The sequence below is a fragment of the Miniopterus natalensis genome, chromosome 4 (genome assembly GCF_054644295.1).
Source record: "Miniopterus natalensis isolate mMinNat1 chromosome 4, mMinNat1.hap1, whole genome shotgun sequence".
Classification (NCBI taxonomy): domain Eukaryota; kingdom Metazoa; phylum Chordata; class Mammalia; order Chiroptera; family Miniopteridae; genus Miniopterus; species Miniopterus natalensis.
Window position 1 is genome coordinate 67318825 of NC_142084.1, and position 14356 is coordinate 67333180.

Genomic DNA, 14356 nt, shown 5'->3' on the forward strand with positions numbered 1-14356 from the left:
CCCCGGGGCTACCCGCACCCAGCTGACATCTGGGGGCCCTTTCTCCACTCGCGGTTTCCTGCCTCCCTTCCGTTCCGACAGAGCAAACCGCTGCCCCACCCAGCTCACTCACCCCTGGCGCCCTGGGAATTGCCACTCTCTCCCTCCCCCGAAGCATCCATGATCAGAGACCCCCGTGCCCACCCCCAAGAACATCCTGGACGCTTGACTCTCCATCGCAGACTCAAAAATCAGAAGCCACCAGCACTGTGATCATTCACAAGAATTAATTTAATGGGTAAAAACATTAAATTATCACACAACTTTTTTCCATAAAGCTTAATAAATAGAATCTTCTAATGCTGTACAAGAGATTAGAAAACAAGTTTCCAACAAAATATGAGTGAACTCATACTACCCTTTTATTCATTTGGAATTCCCCCCTCCCCCCCATGCTCAAAAGCAGTGTGCACACTTGAGGTCTCTCTCTGGGTACAGTCAGCCAAAGTTGCCAGGTTTCGGGAGCCCTGGAAGCCATGACCTCACTATGGGGCTGAGGCTTTAAACGTTCTGCCCTTGGGATTCATCTGCAGCCCCAGCAGTCTGGGGCATGAAGTAAACTGAACCGTTTATGTGGCTGTTGCCTACAGGAACCCTTCTCACCAAACACACAAAAGGGAAAAACAAAATAAGAAATGCCCCTTAAACACACACACCCCAGAAATCAATACCAACAAGCCACAAACTGGTGCTCCTCCACTTTTGGCAGTGGGGCTGCAGGAGCAAAAAGAGAGTGTTTCTTTCCTCCTCTTCTGAGATAGAACCCAGCTGGGTCCTGTGGCTGGAGTGGATGGTCCCAGGTCACAGTGGTGCCACCATGTGCCCCTGCAGTATGTCCATGAGATCCTGAGCCCCTCTTCCCTGTGCCAGCTCCAGAGGTGTGAGCCCCCTGGTATCCCTGTGATGAAGATCAGACTCAGCAGCTAGGAAGCTGACCACAGCTGTGTGGCCCTCTCGCACAGCCAGATGGATAGGGAGCGCCCCGGTGACATCAGGTGCATTGACATCAGCACCATGCTCTACCAAAACCTTCAGTGTGTCGAGGAATCCAGTGCGGGCTGCATCATGGGCTGGAGTAATGCCAGAGGCATCCTGGACATTAGGGCTGGCACCCTGCTTCAGGAGCTCCAGGGCGATAGTGGGGCTGCCAAACATCATGACCTGTGCAGAGGCAGAATTCAGGGTGGTCCTCAAGGGAAGAGTTCCAGGAAAAGGCATCACTGGAGAGAGGGATCACTCAGAAATAGGGAATACCAGAGAAGAAGTCCTCTGGAGAATGCAAAAAGCCCAGGGAACACGCCCCCAGGCAGCTGTTTGAGACGCCAGAGAATAAGGTCTCCTAGGAATAGGGCCCCCCGCCAAGAAACTGGTCACACACCCCTCCCAGGAATAGTGCTCATTCTAATAGCCCTTAAGGGAACCTAAGGCCCTCCCCAAGGAACCAGAGAACACCCCCTCCTCCCCGCTCAGATGTGGGAAATCACCAGGAAATATAAACCTCCCTCCAGGAAGCTGGTCTCATAAAATGAGAACTGCCCCCAAAAGAACTTGACAGCCCTCTCAAGGGAAAGGAGATGCCCAGTGAATCTGAAATTCCTTCTCCAATGAATAGCCCCTCCCATATAATCAGAATGCTCCCCAGAGCACCTGAATCATCCCTCAAGAAATGGCGATCCCCTCTAAAATGACTTCCAGGGAACAGGGACTACCATGCAATCTGTAACTGTTCCCTCAGAGGGGCCCCCAATAATATATCAAGAACCTGAAAAAAAAACAAGAACAGAGCTCACCTCCCGCCCCCAAGAAACTGGATGCCTCTCGGAGAACCCCCTAGACAATAAGGACGCCCTGGAGACCTGAATCCCTCTTTCCAGTGATCGGATACCCCCATAGAAGCCCAAAGAAACCAGAGCCGTCCCCATAAAACCAGTATCCAAAGAAGCTGAACTCTCACTCATGGAAAAATGACCTCCCCAGGGAAACTGAATCCCCAGCATCCAAAGAACAAGGAATCCTCCAGAGATGGAAAGACTTCCTTTCCCCCATCCTAGCCCCATCCACCACCCACCTACGAAAGGAGACATCAGGGAGTAACGTCAGTCCAGAAATGTTGGACCGGCTCCCAGTCGGCCACTACTGGGGCCGGGCGACTTTATGGGAGGGGTCTGGGTCTCAGTTCTCTCCCGGATCTGCAGCCCCGGCCTTGCTGCGGGACGGACCGGCCTCACCTGCAGCGCCGTCTTGCCGAAGCGGTTCAGGGCGTCGGGGTGCACCAGCTCGCGGTGTAGAAGGCGGCGCACCTCCTGTACGTCGCCCCGGGCCGCGGCCCCGCTTAGCCGGTCGCCGGCACGGACCTCCTCCAGCAGCATGTCGACACTGGCGGCCTGAGAAGCCCCCCGCCCCACCCCGGCACGGTCAGGGCGGGGGAAACCACCGATGCCGGCCTGAACAGCCCTCCCGCGGAGCTCCCAGCCTACGCAAGGCTCCGGGCTCGGCTCGCCGGTCCCGGCTCCGACGCGACCCCCACCACCCACCGGCGGGACTCCTCCCCTCTGTCAGCCCGCAGGTCGCGAGGGGCTGGGAACCAGGCCCAACCCTCGACAACACGCAGGGGGCCCGGTCTCCGCCCAACTCACCCTCCCTCCTCCTCTACGGGCGGGGTCTCCTCTGAGCTGACGCCGGGGACGCGGCGGAGGAGCTGTCGGCCCGGAGACGGTCTGCGCGCTCTAGGCTCCGCCCCCGAACGCGGCAGATTTGTTTTCTTATGAACTTGCTACTAGGTAGCCCAGCTGCGTCGCCCAGCGCTCGACCCTGCGACGCCCCACCCACACATTCAGGGCAGCCAATGGCTACGCGTTGCTGGGGAGGGTTTGGGCGCTAGTGGGGGCGGTGCCGCTCCTGATAGGCCGAGCGGTGGCGATTGGCGGCCGACCGGCAATGGCGGGGTTTTCGGTTTTTCAAATGTGCCTGGCGGGCGGGAGAGAGGGCCGGCTTAACTGACCCGGGAGAGAAAGGTCAGGAGTAGGGTAACGCGCCCTGCTCCGGGACCTCGGCACCTCCGAGGGGGAAGGGAGGCAGGGCTGGGGCCACCTAGTCCGGGGTTCCACCATTCATCTACAAGATAAGCTTTTCGTCCTTACAGGGATATGTTTCCTTCATTCACAGCGTGCAGGAACCGTTCACCACCGCACATTCAAGCACCTAATTAATTTAAGATAGCGTTAAGCACCGTGAACAAAATAAAACGGGGAAATGAGGGTAGGTGAGGAAGAAATCTCGTTCTGGCTCAGATTGAGCCAACCCTTAGCACAGCAAGTGCAAGGGCGAGGAGGAACATTCACGCCGCAGCTGCCACGTGGTAGAGCCTAGGAGGTGGCTCTTACAGAGGCCTCCATTCAGACATTTACTAATTCAGTGGTTAGAGCGCGGGCCTGTGGACCAAATGGTCTTGGGTTCGATTCCGGTAAAGGGCAGGTACCTGGGTTGCAGGTTCTCCCCGTCCATCAATGTTTCTCTCTCCCTCCCTCCTTTCCCTCCCCCCCTCTCTGAAAAATAATGAAAAAATATATATCCTCGGGTGAGGAATAAGTGTAACAAACACTTACTGAACACCTACTGTATACTAGGCACCCAACTGGAGCGAGAGCCACAGTTTGGGGCAGGAGAGGACAATAATTAAATCTTTTCAGAGTGGTAAACGCTAAGGGAGCTGATAAAACGGGATAAGTAATTCTCTACTGGGAAAGGAAGACCGTTGAAATAGAGAGGTCAGGGAGGACCACCCTGAGTTGGTGACATTGATTTGAGACCTGAAGGTACAGGAGGGAGCCGTGTGGATTTCTAATCATGCCAGGTCAAGGGCACTACAGGTGCAAAGACCCTGAGGTGGGAGCGTGCTCGGTGCATCCAGGAAGAGCGAGGTATAGAGGGGGAGGAGGTGAGGGCAGGTAGGTGAGGGGATGGGTAGCGCAGCTCAGGCTAGTTCAAGATGGAAGGGTTGAGTGGAGTCAGGATCTGACCTAGAAATTAACGGCGCCCTCTGGTGGCTATGAGGGGAACTGACTATGGTCGGTGAGGAAAGTCCCCAGTTAGGGGACCGAGGTGGAGGTAGATGGGCTGGCCCAGATAAGCTGTGACCAGGGCTGAGGAATATGTTTTGCCCACTCCCATCCTCGCAATTCAGGGATGTCCCTGCATCTCCAGTCACCAGCCAAGAAGCACATACACGTGGCTAAATTCATCTTCTTTAATTCATCCTAAAACGCAGAGGAGTGAGCCAGAGGGGCCTCTGGGCTAGCAGCTGTGAAGGAGGAGGGGGACCCAACCCCCCTAAGGCAGGTCACTGCAAGAAGGCACTTCTGAATGGGTTTTCAAGCCCCTCCTCTCTTTCTTCATATAAAAGTGGAAGTGGAAGAGCTGGGAGGCAGAGGGAGGCAGAGAGACCATTCCTCCCAGGCTATGGGTAGAGGACAAGACTGGGAGGGGGCAAGTGCTGGGAGCAGGAAGCAAGAAACTAAGTCAACTGCTCACACCTTCCCCATCTTCCTTCCCTCTCTCTGAAGTCCGAAGTCAGGGCCTAGGGAGAGGGAGGCCCATGTTCAAGGCCCTACCTCATCTCCCTTCTAGCTGGTACGAAGTTGATAATCTGCAAGGAAACAATGAGCAGGGACCATCTCAGAACTGGACAAAGGGCATAGAGGGACAGCCTCCCCCAGTCCTTCCCCAGCCCCAGTGCTCATGATCAAGCCTGCCAGAAAGTTACAAGGTTAAGGATGGGCCAAACACAGAGACTGCACCCATAGTAACAAGCAGGCAGCAGATGAAACTGACAACTGACCCCATTTTAAAGATGGGCTAACCAAGGCGGCATGGTGACAAACACAGGATAGGCCTGTTGAGTTCTGGAGCCCTCCGAGTGAGAGTGAGAATGTATTGAAACTCCAAGACCATCCCCATCATCTCTTTGACCCCACTGTCCCAGGGAGCCGGGATAACTTACCACCACTCTGGGTGATGTAGCGGACCCAGGGCAGGGCCTGGTAACCACTTTTCTCGATGATCTTCATGTATCGAACCTGAAAGGAAATGAAAGGAGGTGGCCCAGGCTGGGGGGAGAGGGCTTGCTGGGACCAGGGGAATATATATGACACAACTTGGGGCAATAAGATGGCACAGGCTGGGAGTAATGACATGGCATGGCTTGGGGCAATGATGTGGCATGGACAGTGGGAGTGGAGGAAAGGAAGGTGGTCCAGGACAGTGGTCCAGAAGAGAAGGCACAGTGCAAGGAAATAGACACAACACAACTTGGGGGGGATAAGGTGCCATAGGCCAAGGGAATGGTGACCAGCCTGTGGGTGGGAGAGGGACAAAGTTACAAGTCAGTGAGGAATAAGGTGGCACAGAGCAAAGTGAGAGGCAGAGGGAGAGGAGACCCAGGCTGAGGGCAGAAGAGGTAACACTGTTCTGAAAAGACAAGGCTGATTACAGAAGAGAGGTGACCTGAGAAAAGAGATGGGAGACAGGAGGACCTACTGAGGTTAAAGAAAAGAGCCACCCTGCCCACTTCCCTTACCTGAATCCCGGAGACAGTGAAATAGGGGATCTCAAACTTGACCCCAATGGGAGGCCGGCCCTCCTCCTCCTCCTTCTCCACACTGGGGAGGCCAAAGTGGGCACGCATCAGGTACTCTTTACCCCCCTAAAGGCACATGGGGACATCAGACACACTGAGGGGTGCCTAAACACCACAGACCATCCTCACAACAGCCCCTGGAGCAGTCTCAGCTCTCAGCCCATTTCACAGACAAGAAAGGCTCCTGACTAGGACTCACAGCTGAAGCTTCTGACTGTATAGCCTGGTTGGATGGTGGGTTGGGGCTTCTAATGACCATTCCCATTTTTCAGGCCCTGATGAACACCCCAGATTCCAGGGACAGATCAATTCCTCCATGGGCCCAAGGATGTGGGTAACATAACCCTGCCTATTTCAGACAGGCAAACTGAGGCTCCATGTGGGGAAGAAGGCTTCCTAAGGCCATCCAGCTCAGAGAGGCAAGAGTGGTGGGAATCTGAACCCAAGGCTGGTTTTCTCCAGACCTGGTGAGGAAGCTTAACCACCTTGCTGGCCTGATGTCCAGCTTCATTACCACCCCTCCCAATGAAAACCATGTGCAGGCAGATGTGGGTCTCTGATTGGTTCTCCGCCTGGCCCTCAAGGAGTTGGAGTGGGTCCCCACAGACCCCCACCCTTCTCCAGTGCTCACCGGGAAAGACTTAATACTCCAAATCACGATGTTCTTCTCAGGCACATACTTGGCACTGCCCACACTGGTCTTGAAGCGTGGGGAGTCGGCATCACTAGGTACTGGCACAGATATCTCCACACCATTGGCCACCGACTGCTTCTTAAATTGTCCCTTGGCCTGTTGTGGGAAAGAGTGTGCAGCAGGAAGAATTTTCTCATGGATTCTGCAACCATTCACCAAACCCTTTCTTTCTTTCCTTTTTTTTTCTTTTTAATCCTCGCCGGAGGATATTTTTTCCATTGCTTTTGGGGGGGGGGGGAGAGAGGGAGAGAGAGGGGAAAAAACAGCCTGCTGGGGATCAAGCCTGCAACCAAGGTGCATGACTACCTGACCTTAGCTGTAATCAAACCTGGGACCCTTCAGTCCCTAGGCCAACTGATCCAAACTGGCTAGGGCACCAAGCCCTTTCCATGTGCCATCTCATTGACAGCCTCCATAACCCTGAAGTGGGAACCACTGTCCTGCCCACTTTACAGATGAGGAAAACAGAGGCACAGAGAAGTTAAGGCATTTGCCTGGAGACACAGAGACAACAAGTGACAGAGCCAGGATCCCTACCCCTGAGAGACTCCAGAGGCCCTACCCTTGGTGCCTTCCATTTGGAAAATGTCATACACCTTTGCCTGGCCCAAAATGGCTCCCCTGAGACCATCATAGAGGGGTTTTCATTTGATAGGTGGCACTTACTGAGCCCCTGCCGCACTCTAGGCCCTGTGCCAAGCACTTAGTCCTCTCACTGATTCTCTAAAGTATGACCCATTCCTAAGGTCCATTTTCCAGGAGACTGAGGCACAGAGAGAAAGAGTACTTTACCCAAGTCACATAGCTGGTAACTTGCATAGTAGGGATTCAAACTGAACCTGTGTCCTCAACCATTACATGTCCTCCTTACAGATAAATGAAGAAGTTACAACACTGTAATTACACCTAGAGCTGTGTGACACAGGACAAGCTTTTAACATAAAGAATCTAAGCGTTCCATGTGTGGTAGCTATCATTGTGATTACTGCTATTATCTATTCACTTGGGGAGGAATATTTGAGAGATGGGATCTGGGGCAGAGGACCTGAAGGTAAATGGTGAGGGGGGGTATATTTTTTCTGGAAGGCACCAGCTTTAATAGCCCATTTCCCTTTCCTGCCTGCAGAGGTGGGGACACTGAGGAGCATCAAGACCCTCCCTGGTGACCATCTGCTGTGCAACCCAGCTCCCCTGAGACCCCAAGACCAGGGAACAAGGTCACATCTAAGAACACAGACTCCTGAGTCAGGCAGACCCAAGTTCAGCATGGGGGAGTCCCCTTTCTAGATGAGTGACATCTTAATCCCCTGGACCTCAGTTTCCCCATCTAAAAGTGGGCTATACTATACAATCTGGAGAATTCCTGCTTGTAGCTCCAGAACAGGTCACTGGGAACTGGAATAGCCAAGACCTGAAAACAATCCATTTGAGAAAATGGAAAGATATAGAAGATTTCCATGGTGGAATATTCTACAGCTATAGAAATGGATGCACTAAGCTATGATACCCAGAATTCATCTTAAAATCAATGTTACATGAACAAAGTAAGTTATATACAAAATTATACAGCTTGAGTCCACTGATATAAGGGTCAACTACATAATAAAAATGTGTGGTTACACATGTGGGTGGCAAGATTATAAAGAAAAGCAAAGAAGTCATTTACATAAAATTCAAGATTGTGATTACCTCTGGGCGAGGGGAGAGCAGGAATTGGGAGAGGGACATGTGGGAATTCAGAGGCACTTGTCAAGTACATCTGAATAAGCTGGGTAGTTCATTATTCTTTAAATCATATAAATATACTATATATATTTAGTAAGAAAGTAAAGTAAATATGTAAGTGAAACAGATCATAAATGGTAATAAGTAATAGGAGAAAAAATAGGGCAAAGAAGGGAGGTGGAAAATGCTGGGGGCAGGTACAATTCTCAATAGATGAATCAGGGAAGGCCTCTTTGAGGAGGTAACATTTAAGCAAAGAATTTAAGGAGATAAGAAAAGGAGTCATATGTATACCTGGGTGAGTGGGAGCAGAGCGATCCAGGGAAAGGGAATAGCCAGTGCAAAGGCCCTGCAGGGTTGGGGGCACCCAAGCCTGGCATTTTTGGGAACCAGCCAGGGGCCCAGTGTGGCTGCAGGGAAATGAACCACCAGGGAGGTAGGAGATGAAGTTAGACTGGTGAGGGGGTGGGAGGGGCAGATCAAGCACTGTAACTGTTCACCTTGACCATGATCTCTACGCGGCTGTGGGAGAACTTCTCAATGACAGACTCAATCCAGATCAGCGGCTTGACCTGCAGACAGAGGAAGCGGGAGTTCTGGGAGGCTCTGGGGTCAACTCTCTTCCCCTGCCATGGGGCTTGATCCTGCCTCACCTGGGTGCTGAGGCGGTAGGACATGAGCTCGAAGTCGCCATCAGGTGGGATAAAGGAAATGGTGCGGTCGTTGTCAAAACGAGAGAGTCGCACACACTGGTGAAATTTCACATCCTCCAGTTCCACAGACTTGTTCTTGTTCCCTGAAACTCAGAGCCAAGTATGCAGGATGACCCTGGGGGCCAGGGCAGGGTCCCTATCCTTACCTTAATTGTCTACTGCTATCATCATCCCCATTTTACAGATAAGGAAACTGAGGTCCAGAGTGGATGAGTAACTTGTCCAGTCACCCAGCTAGCCAGGGGTAGAGCTAGTATCTGAACCCAGGGAATCTGATTCTCACTGTCAGGCTTTTAAGTACAATGCTATTCTGTCTCCTGGGATAGTCTAGAATGTCAGCTCTGTGCAAGCCAGTATTTGTCTTTTTTTTTTTTTTTTTAATGTTTTTTACTTATTTCAGAGAGAAGAAGGGAGAGGGAGATAGAGATAGAAACATCAATGATGAGAAAGAATCATTGATTGGCTGCCTCCTGCAGGCCGCCTACTAGGGATCAAGCCTGAAAACTGGGCATGTGCCCTGACCGGGAATCGAACCATGACCTCTTGGTTCATGGGTCGACGCTCAACCAAGCCATGCTGGCAGGGCAACCAGGATTTGTCTTTTTCTTCACTGCCCTGTCTTTGCACCTAGCACTAAATAAAGAAGCTTGCTCAAAGAACCAGCAACTGTAATATTGGCCATGACCAGAGAGGGGGCACGAGTGCTTATTTCAGAACTGGTTGCAATGCTCTGGGGCCCCAGATGCAGAGGAGTCTCCAGCTCCATGAGCCCCCGCCTCCAGACACCTACGGCCAGTGAGCTCGAAGAGCACGCGGTCGTTGAGGCCAAGCCGCAGCTCTGGCATTCCCGACAGAAACACCTTGAGCTTGATGGTGCCCACGATTTCGCTGAGCAGGACGCTGCCATTGGCATTGACCTAAGGATGCATACATGGGCATGGGAGGTCAGCAGGCAGAGTCCCCTCTCCTGCCCCCAGACCGTAGCAGGGGCGGGTGGAGGTATGGGGCTCACCAGCAGGTTGACAGACTCTATGACATCGATGAAGACCTCATTCTTCTTGTACTTGATGCCCTCAGAGCGCCAGGACACAGCATTGGTGACAGTGGGCGGCACCCGCGACTTGCCTGTCTCCAGCTTGTTGCCCTGCTGTGTGATGTACCTGGCAGGGAGCATGAACAGGTGGATCTAGGGACACTCCCCTGGCCCTCCTCAACTTGCTTCCACTGTGACCTGCCCTGTAGCTGCTCCCATGATCCACTCACTCCTGCAAAATCTTGCTGTCAGTGGTCTGGGGGAAGCCGAAGTCCATGAGCTCATCCAGCAGCTCGTAGACGATGACAAAGTTGTCCCTGATGCTCTCCTCCTCCAGTTCCTTGAAGTATTCAGAAAATACCTGGGGGTGCGGGAAACAGACACCCACAGAGGTGTAGCTGGTCTAGCCACAGGCTGGGTCCCCACTGATCCAGTCATCCATCCAACAAGCAATTACTGTGCCCCTACTTTATACCAGTGCCGGGACATTAACGGTGAACAAAACCCACAGGGTCCCTACACTCAGGGAAAAGTCTACGGGGGAAATGGACTGGTAAGAGAACCAATATAATCCAACATGCTGGGTGCAATGATGTGGAAAACACAAGGAAAGTAGGAGCCCAGAGGTGGGGAGGTCTGGGAGGAATTAGAACCGTTTTTGTTTGTTTGTTTGTTTTTTCTTGGACATGGATCCCTGTATATTTGGTGATGTTTATGGATCCGCCTCAGAATAAGGTTTGTAAATGCATAAAATAAAATACACAGGATGGCAAAGGAAACTTGTTATACAGAAATATGACTAAGACCATGGTTTTTCTGGATTCTATTCATAGACCTTGGAAGTTTGGGGAACCAAGTAAAGAGCCCCTGGGAATTAGCAGGCATAACCACGGAAGAGAGCCTGTCAGTCATCAATATCTGAACCACTCTCCACTTGACATTCTGCTCCAACCTCATTGGCCTTTCTATTCCTACCCCAGGACTTTTGCATAGGCTGTCCCCTCTGTCTGAAACACTCTTCCTTCAGCTTGTCTCACAGAGGGCTGCTTGTCATTCAGACCTCAGCTCAAATATCACCTCCTCAGTGAAGCTGCTCCCACCATGAGTATCATGTTATGGTGAGACTAGCATCCCAGTTGTTGATTTAATCTCCTTTTATTTAATCTCCTTTATGTCCTTTACCTCCTCAGGACAGACAGGGACCTGTCTAATAAGTAGCGGTGTTTTCTCTTTCACTGGCAGAGAGGAGACAAATCCATGAATATTTCTTGTTTGTTGAAAAGTAATGACTGAGCACTTTCTCAGTCATTGAGAATGGCATATAGTAAGAGCTCAATAAGTTATGATATGATTTTATAACATTAGTGATAATATTAACAATAATATCAAGCCTTTATTGAGCACTTAGTGTATACTGAGCACTGTTTTAGGCACTTTAGAAGTATGAATTTTATTAACTTGTACAACAACACCGAGGTAGGACTTGTTGTAATCCCCAGTTTAGAGGCACAGAAAGAAGTGACTTGCTCAAGATCACACAGCCAGGAAGCAGGGAAAGCTGGGATTGGAAACAAGTTCACTCTGGCTCAGGTTTGAGCAGTTACACCCTCTCAGAGACACCCTTGGTCCCTGCCTATAGGGAGAGATGATCCCATAGCAGTCAGTGAGAACACAAAGTGATGGGGCTTTGATGGGGGCACCCCCAGGGAGGTCAGGCAGAGCCTCTTAGAGGAGTGGGCAAGACAGGTGGACAAACAGACCAGCTGGCCAATGGGAGGCCATGACCTACCTCCACTGTCTTGTAGAGGAAGGAGTACACAAGCGAGGCATTGGCGTTCTTCAGCGTGGTGGCCACCACTGTGGGCAGCGAGGTTAAGGAAAAGGTGCCATTTTGGAAGGGCTCAAATGGAGCACAGACTCTGAACACCCACCCCATCCCCCACTACTGCCCCCATCTCTGTCCACCCCCACCTCCCCAGCCCAAGCCCTCACTTGTGCTGTACAACTCCTATCCTCAGGCCACCCTCTCTGGGCCTGAGATGCCACCATCCCAGTTCCCTAGGGGCCCCACCCGTGGCTGGATACAGTAAAGGTTGCTGTGTTTGATCCACAGGAAGTGGACCCTGCCGTGGCTCAGCAGTGGGGTCAGAGCGCCCTCTTCCTCCCGCTGCATGAGCAGAGGCATAAAGTGCTCTATCTCGCTCATGGCCACATCGCCCTTGTAGTTGCGACTGATCAGGGGCTAAGGGTGGGCAGAGAAGGCCCGGTCACCACTGGGATCTAGGGGCCCTCCACCCAGGAGCATTCCACTGAGAGTGCCTGGTTCTGACCCTACTTCTTGTCCCAGGGGCCTAAGCAAGGCTCTGCCTCTGCACCTCAGTTTCCTCCTCTGTGAAATGGGCACATGATAATAACAGCTAACATGTCTAGACCCTTCACTAAGGTCCAGGCCATGTTCTACTAAAGACTGGATGTTTGGCACTCTCACCTACACCTTTCTTCCTTCTCAAGCATGCATCTCCTAATCTCTAAGGGTCCCCACAAGACTTGCAACCAGGGGAGCAATGAGCAGCTGCAGCTCCTCCTGTGCTAACCTCCAAACCTGTCTTGAAGGCCCCCTTCTCTCTGACTTCTCAGTGAGCCAAAGCAGCCGGCCTAGGCTCATTTCTTTCCTATAACATTTCTAGAGAGCCAAAGTAGTTCTTCCTAGGCTCTCTCCTGTTGCTTCTTCTATCCTAAACCCTTCCTTGTTTCACTGTCCCAGCTTTAATAAATATACTCTCAAAAAAAAAAAAAAAAAAAGTAGATGTTTGCTTGCTGACTTAGTTCTCACCACAACCCTGTGAGGTAGTGTCATTGTCACCTCCATTTTACAGATGTGGAAACTGAGGTAGGAACCAAGTTCATAGTAAGTGGGAAATCGAGAATTGGACCAAGTGTCCTGATTCCAGAAGTCCTGCTCTTGCCCAGGGCTTCATATGCACCAAATTGGCAAGGTGAGATGAAAGGTAAGAAGGAAGGATGGAAGGAAGATAGGTTATAGAAAGAGGAAGGAAGGAAGGAAGGAAGGAAGGAAGGAAGGAAGGAAGGAAGGAAGGAAGGAAGGAAGGAAGGAAGGAAGGAAGGAAGGGGAAGGGAAGGGAAGAAAATCATGCCAAGAAAGAAAGGAAGAAAGAAAAGAAAAAAGAAAGATTATGCCATCAGGGCCAGCATGGCTCAGGGGTTGAGCGTGGACCCATGAACCAGGAAGTCACAGCTCCATTCCCCGTCAGGGCACATGACCGGCGGGGGGCTGGACCCCCAGCAGGGGGCGTGCAGGAGGCAGCTGATCAATGACTCTCCCATCATTGAGGTTTCTCTCTCCTTCTTCCAGAGACAGAGAGAGGGAGGGACAGAGGGAGAGAGGGAGAGAGGGAGAGAGGGAGAGAGGGAGAGAGGGAGAGAGGGAGAGAGAGAGATGATGCCAAAAGAGAAGAAAGAGAGAAGCGTACGCCCACACATCCCTCAGCGCGCAGCGCTGCCTGGCAGGAGGTACGCGGTCAGTGGCAGCAGCGCCTACTTGGTCGGGTTGTTCGCCTGGTGCTGAGAACGGGGAGGGCACACAGCAGGTCCTCAGTCACCTTAGCTCTCACTATTATTATCAGAAATATTACTTTCCTCGTGACTCTTATTATTGCTCCTGAACGACAAGACGAACGAGAGGGGGCTCCAGAAAGGGACAAGGCAGCCCCAAAGGGGAATTAGGGTCCCCGGCCCCTGCTGCCTTCCCCAAATATTAATGCTGTGGATGAAGATGGTGATAGAACAATTTCAAATGATCGGCCGCCGAATGTTTTCAGCGGGGCTACTGTGCTAAGTGCTTTACCACCGGCTTTGGGGTGTATTCATTGTCACGGGGTGCAGGCCTCTGTTACTCCCATCTTTACGGACAGTGAGACTAAGGCTCGGAGAGGCGAAGCCCCCTGCCCCCGGGACGCGGCTGGCGAACAGCGGCGGCGGGACTGGACCCGGGCTCCTCGGTTGGGGGAGGGGCGTTCCCACGCCCTCCGGGACACTGGGACTTCCTCGCCTGCAAGGGGGGGCCGCCCATAGGTCCGGGGGAGTGCAACCCCACCTGTCGGGCCCCCACCCCCGCCCCCAGCTTCACCTTGCCCTTGACGTCGAGGATGAAGACGGCCGAGGCAGACATGGTGGCGGCCGGTGGGCCCGGGAGGCCGGGAGGGACGGCTGGAGACGACGGCGGCGCCGCTTCCTTCTTCCTGCGGAAGCGCCCGCGCGCAGGTGAGCGCCCAGGTGAGCGCGTCTTAAAGGGGAGGCCGCCAGGTGAGCGGCGCGCTCCGCGGGGCGGGGCGCTGGGGGCGTGGAGGGGGCGGGGCCTCGCACCCCATGGCCACCCCGCCTCACTTTCCCGTCGCTCCCAGGAGGGCTGACGGGTGGAGACCCCCGACCGCCACCCATCCGTCTGTCCATCCACCCATTCTGTCTCTCCCACCGCATGTCAGACCCAACAGGGCAGG

The 14356-nt window shown here is 52.7% G+C and overlaps 2 protein-coding genes across 3 annotated transcripts; both read right to left on the reverse strand.

Annotated features, from left to right (window-relative positions):
* Positions 1–252: 252 nt before the first annotated feature.
* On the reverse strand, positions 253–2525 carry CDKN2D (cyclin dependent kinase inhibitor 2D). Its single transcript, XM_016207844.2, has 2 exons — positions 2268–2525; positions 253–1200 (listed from the first exon to the last, which is right to left on the reverse strand). The coding sequence occupies exons 1-2, from the start codon at positions 2406–2408 to the stop codon at positions 841–843; spliced, it is 501 nt and encodes a 166-aa protein (XP_016063330.1). The 5' UTR covers positions 2409–2525; the 3' UTR covers positions 253–840.
* Positions 2526–4353: 1828 nt separating this feature from the next.
* On the reverse strand, positions 4354–14062 carry AP1M2 (adaptor related protein complex 1 subunit mu 2). 2 transcript variants are annotated; one of them, XM_016207843.2, is made up of 12 exons: positions 13987–14062; positions 11925–12081; positions 11629–11696; positions 10070–10200; positions 9819–9966; positions 9597–9723; positions 8747–8889; positions 8594–8665; positions 6306–6464; positions 5615–5740; positions 5039–5114; positions 4354–4684 (listed from the first exon to the last, which is right to left on the reverse strand). In XM_016207843.2, exons 1-12 carry the CDS (start codon positions 14026–14028, stop codon positions 4662–4664), a joined length of 1272 nt encoding a protein of 423 aa, XP_016063329.1. In that variant the 5' UTR covers positions 14029–14062; the 3' UTR covers positions 4354–4661. The 2 variants fall into 2 exon arrangements, with proteins under 2 accessions (XP_016063329.1, XP_016063328.1); XM_016207842.2 differs by having other exon boundaries at positions 8747–8895.
* Between the last annotated feature and the right edge of the window lie 294 nt (positions 14063–14356).

What these genes read in the sequence shown, in the direction of transcription:
- CDKN2D (XM_016207844.2), bottom strand. Translation starts at nt 2,408, where the DNA reads ATGCTGCTGGAGGAGGTCCGTGCCGGCGACCGGCTAAGCGGGGCCGCG. An exon ending in TCGGCAAGACGGCGCTGCAG is followed by an intron (nt 1,201 to 2,267) that starts GTGAGGCCGGTC and finishes GCCTCTGCACAG; the next exon opens with GTCATGATGTTTGGCAGCCC.
- AP1M2 (XM_016207842.2), bottom strand. Translation starts at nt 14,028, where the DNA reads ATGTCTGCCTCGGCCGTCTTCATCCTCGACGTCAAGGGCAAG. An exon ending in TCCTCTACAAGACAGTGGAG is followed by an intron (nt 10,201 to 11,628) that starts GTAGGTCATGGC and finishes CCGCACCCCCAG; the next exon opens with GTATTTTCTGAATACTTCAA. An exon ending in GACAGCAAGATTTTGCAGGA is followed by an intron (nt 9,967 to 10,069) that starts GTGAGTGGATCA and finishes GCTCCCTGCCAG; the next exon opens with GTACATCACACAGCAGGGCA.